The sequence below is a fragment of the Triticum urartu genome, chromosome 5A (assembly GCF_056163025.1).
Source record: "Triticum urartu cultivar PI428250 chromosome 5A, HENAU_Tu73, whole genome shotgun sequence".
NCBI classification, from domain to species: Eukaryota; Viridiplantae; Streptophyta; class Magnoliopsida; order Poales; family Poaceae; genus Triticum; species Triticum urartu.
In genome coordinates, this window is record NC_141877.1 from 571,976,677 (window position 1) to 571,981,304 (window position 4,628).

The window sequence follows — 4,628 nt, forward strand, 5'->3', positions numbered from 1 at the left end:
TCACTCCGCGGGAGGAGGACTGGCAGGCTCGACGAACACGTCCAGGTCGATTCCATCTGCAATTCGTGTGGCAGCAGCAATGAAGGTCTCCATAAAAGACCGGAAGTTAAGTTTCTTGGTGTTGGCAACTTTGATCGCTGCTAACTTCTCTTCCTTGGCCTCCTTGCAATGTACGCGTACAAGAGACAGAGCTACATCAGCACCGCAGCGAGTAGACGACTTTTTCCATTCCTGCACTCGACCAGGGATCTCATTGAGGTGACTCATCAAAGACTCAAGGTCGTTTTGGAGCATCTCCCTTGGCCAAAGCACCGTGCCAATCCGTGACACCGCAACTTTCAGGCGAGCGAGGTAGTCTGTAACGCTGGCAATACGGGATTCCAGTCGGAGCACGTTCATAGCAGCTTCATCATTGACAGGGGAATTGATGGGGTCCAAGCTCGTCTCGATTCGCCCAGTTTCTTGCTCAAAGTTTTGACATAATTCTGCAACCACAAAGAGCTAATGAGTCGACCGATTTATGGTGACTTGACAATAGCAAAACAGTCGTACAAGGAAAGATACCTTCAAGCATAAGGAATAACTTCTTGGTGAGTGCCTCCAGATAAGCCTCTAGGTCATTTCTCTTACGAGAAATGCCTTCAATCTTCTCGTTCAAAGCTACTTTGTCTTTCTTCAGACGGGTCACTTCCTTGTTGGCTTCGGTAAGAGATATATTCAGCTTGGCGTTGTCTTCCTCTAGCACCCCGACTGAAGCCAGCTTCTCATCAGCGAGTGTTGTTTTCTCCTGAGCCTCCTTCTGTGCTGCAGCAAGATCAAGGTCCTTTTGTGCCAGAGCTTGCCTCATTTTCTCTGAAAATATACACTCGGGTCAGAGAGAAGAACGTGGAGATGACTTGTGAGTCGGTCAAGTTAGACAGTCGACTGGTTGTTACCTGCCATACCAGCTGCCTCGTCTTTGGCCTTTTGCAAGTTTTGCTTGGCCAACTCCAAGTCAAGGTTGAGCTGCCTATGCTTCTCCTCGAATTCAAAAAATTTGGAGATGAGCTCACAAGATTTCTGAAGTCAGCAAAAAGATACATCAGTGGACAGAATCAAAAGTTATTTACTTCCAAGTGAAAAGAATTCTAAGACTACTGCAGAATCAAACATTCAACAGTAGTCTCGAGGACTACACCCAGTGGGTGCACTTAGCGTGCCCCACTGGTACAGGTTCCACTCGACATGGTCTGCCCAGACCAAGTAGAAAAGGAAAAAACAAAAGAAGATCAAAGCTATTTTCGAAGACAATGGTTATTCTCAGACCCCAACCGACTGCCCGCAGTCGACCGCGGTCTCGGGGAATACACCCAGTGGGTGCACTCTGCGTGCCCCCACTGGTTTAGGTTCCACTCGACATGGTCTGCCCAGACCGAGTGGAAGAGCTGAAGGACAAGATATTTTTGATCAAGGCACCCGCCGAATCACACATTCGACGGCGGCCTTGGGGACTACACCCAGTGGGTGCACTCTGCGTGCCCCCACTAGTCCAAAACTACAATCGACACAACCTAGTCGACTCAACTGGAAAAATTATTCAACATAAATTGAAACACCCAGTGGGTGTGCAGATGCGAAGTGCAGACTAACAGATGGATGCACAAGGAAAAGTTTTCGGGTAGCATATCCTAACAGAACAAGCGTCAAGATAGGAGTTCAGTCAGAAACCAACTTACCTCGACATTGGCTCGGAGGGATGCACTGGCATCATAGGTAGCTTGGTTGTTCTCGTGCACTGTCTTCACTCGCTCCATCATCAGGCCTGCTTGGCATATGGCTTCAGTAGCAGCGCTTTCCTGGTCCTCTGGAACATGATGAGTGGTGAAGAATGGAGTCGACGGTTCAGTCGCGGCAGTCTGAGGATCCGAGGCATGGTGTTGGACAGATGAAACAGGGTCTTGTGCAGTCGACGACGAAGGGCGCTCACTCGACACTGGAACATCAAAAGTAACAGAAGCACGGTTCATGTCTCCCGGTTGCTGAATCACTGATTCCATCACCGGAGTCGGCTGGGGCGTCATGCTAGCTGGTGTTTTCTTGCTTCAAGTCTTGCTCCTCCTTCCCATGGGTCTCTGTGGCACATTGATACGTCTCCAACGTATCTATAATTTTTGATTGCTCCATGCTATATTATCTACTGTTTTGGACTATATTGGGCTTTATTTTCCACTTTTATATTATTTTTGGGACTAACCTATTAACCGGAGGCCCAGCCCAGAATTCCTGTTTTTTGCCTATTTCGGTGTTTCGGAGAAACAGAATATCAAACGGAGTCCAAACGGAATGAAATCTTCGGAAACGTGCTTTTCTCATCAGATAAGATCCAGGAGACTTGGATTCCCCGTCAAGAAAGCCACGAGGTGGTCACTTTTGGGGAACGTAGTAATTTCAAAAAAATTCCTACGCACACGCAAGATCATGGTGATGCATAGCAACGAGAGGGGAGAGTGTTGTCTACGTACCCTCGTAGACCGGCAACGGAAGCGTTGACACAACGTAGAGGAAGTAGTCGTACGTCTTCCGATCTGACTGATCCAAGTACCGAACGTACGGCACCTCCGAGTTCTGCACACGTTCAACTCAGTAACGTCCCTCGAGCTCCGGTCCAGCCGAGTGTTGAGGGAGAGTTTCTTCAGCACGACGGTGTGATGACGGTGATGATGTTCTACCGACGCAGGGCTTCGCCTAAGCACCACTACGATATGACCGAGGTGGAATATGGTGGAAGGGGGCACCGCAAACGGCTAAGGAACGATCACGAAGATCAACTTGTGTGTCATGGGGTTCCCCCTTTCCCCCATATATAAAGGAGGGAGGGGGAGGTGCGGCCGGCCCCTAGGGGTGCGCCTGGAGGAGTCCTACTCCCACCGGGAGTAGGACTCCCCCCTCTTGCCTTGTTGGAGAAGGAAAAGGGAAGGGGAAAGAGGAAAGGGGGGTGCCGCCCCCTTCCTTGTCCTATTCGTACTAGGGGGAGGGGCGCGCGGCCTGCCCTGGCTGGCTCTCCTCTTCTCCCTTAGGGCCCATGTAGGCCCATTAACCCCCGGGGGGTTCCGGTAACCCCCCGGTACTCCGGTAAAATCCCGATTTCACCCGGAACGATTCCGATATCCAAATATAGGCTTCCAATATATCAATCTTTATGTCTCGGCCATTTCAAGACTCCCCGTCATGTCCGTGATCACATCCGGGACTCCGAACAACCTTCGGTACATCAAAACACAAAAACCCTATTTACGATCATCACCGAACTTTAAGCGTGCGGACCCTACGGGTTCGAGAACTATGTAGACATGATCGATACACGTCTCCGATCAATAACCAATAGCGGAACCTAGATGCTCATATTGGTTCCTACATATTCTACGAAGATCTTTATCGGTCAAACCGCATAACAACATACGTTGTTCCCTTTGTCATCGGTATGTTACTTGCCCGAGATTCGATCATCGGTATTCCAATACCTAGTTCAATCTCGTTACTGGCAAGTCTCTTTACTCGTTCCGTAATACATCATTCTACAACTAACTCATTAGTTGCAATGCTTGCAAGGCTTAAGTGATGTGCATTACCGAGAGGGCCCAGAGATACCTCTCCGACAATTAGAGTGACAAATCCTAATCTTGAAATACGCCAACCCAACAAGTACCTTTGGAGACACCTGTAGAGCACCTTTATAATCACCCAGTTACGTTGTGACGTTTGGTAGCACACAAAGTGTTCCTCCGGTAAACAGGAGTTGCATAATCTCATAGTCATAAGAACATGTATAAGTTATGAAGAAAGCAATAGCAACAAACTAAACGATCAAGTGCTAAGCTAACGGAATGGGTCAAGTAAATCACATCATTCTCCTAATGATTGTGATCCCGTTAATCAAATGACAACTCATGTCTATGGCTAGGAAACATAACCATCTTTGATCAACGAGCTAGTCAAGTAGAGGCATACTAGTGACACTCTGTTTGTCTATGTATTCACACATGTATTATGTTTCCGGTTAATACAATTCAAGCATGAATAATAAACATTTATCATGATATAAGGAAATAAATAATAACTTTATTATTGCCTCTAGGGCATATTTCCTTCAGTCTCCCACTTGCACTAGAGTCAATAATCTAGATTACACAGGTATGATTCTAACACCCATGGAGCCTTGGTGCTGATCATGTTTTGCTCGTGGAAGAGGCTTAGTCAGCGGGTCTGCAACATTCAGATCCGTATGTATCTTGCAAATTTCTATGTCTCCCACTTGGACTAAATCCCGAATGGAATTGAAGCGTCTCTTGATGTGTTTGGTTCTCTTGTGAAATTTGCATTCCTTCGCCAAGGCAATTGCACCAGTATTGTCACAAAAGATTTTCATTGGACCTGATGCACTAGGTATGACACCTAGATCGGATATGAACTCCTTCATCCAGACCCCTTCATTTGCTGCTTCCGAAGCAGCTATGTACTCCGCTTCACATGTAGATCCCGCCACGACACTTTGTTTAGAACTGCACCAACTGACAGCTCCACCGTTCAATATAAACACGTATCCGGTTTGCGATTTAGAATTGTTCGGATTAGTGTCAAAGCTTGCATCT

The 4,628-nt window shown here is 47.4% G+C and overlaps 1 protein-coding gene across 1 annotated transcript; it reads right to left on the minus strand.

Moving 5' to 3' along the window:
* LOC147972966 (uncharacterized) lies at positions 1–847 on the minus strand. The gene is made up of 2 exons (XM_087524517.1): positions 565–847; positions 1–485 (listed from the first exon to the last, which is right to left on the minus strand). The coding sequence occupies exons 1-2, from the start codon at positions 845–847 to the stop codon at positions 1–3; spliced, it is 768 nt and encodes a 255-aa protein (XP_087380643.1).
* Between the last annotated feature and the right edge of the window lie 3,781 nt (positions 848–4,628).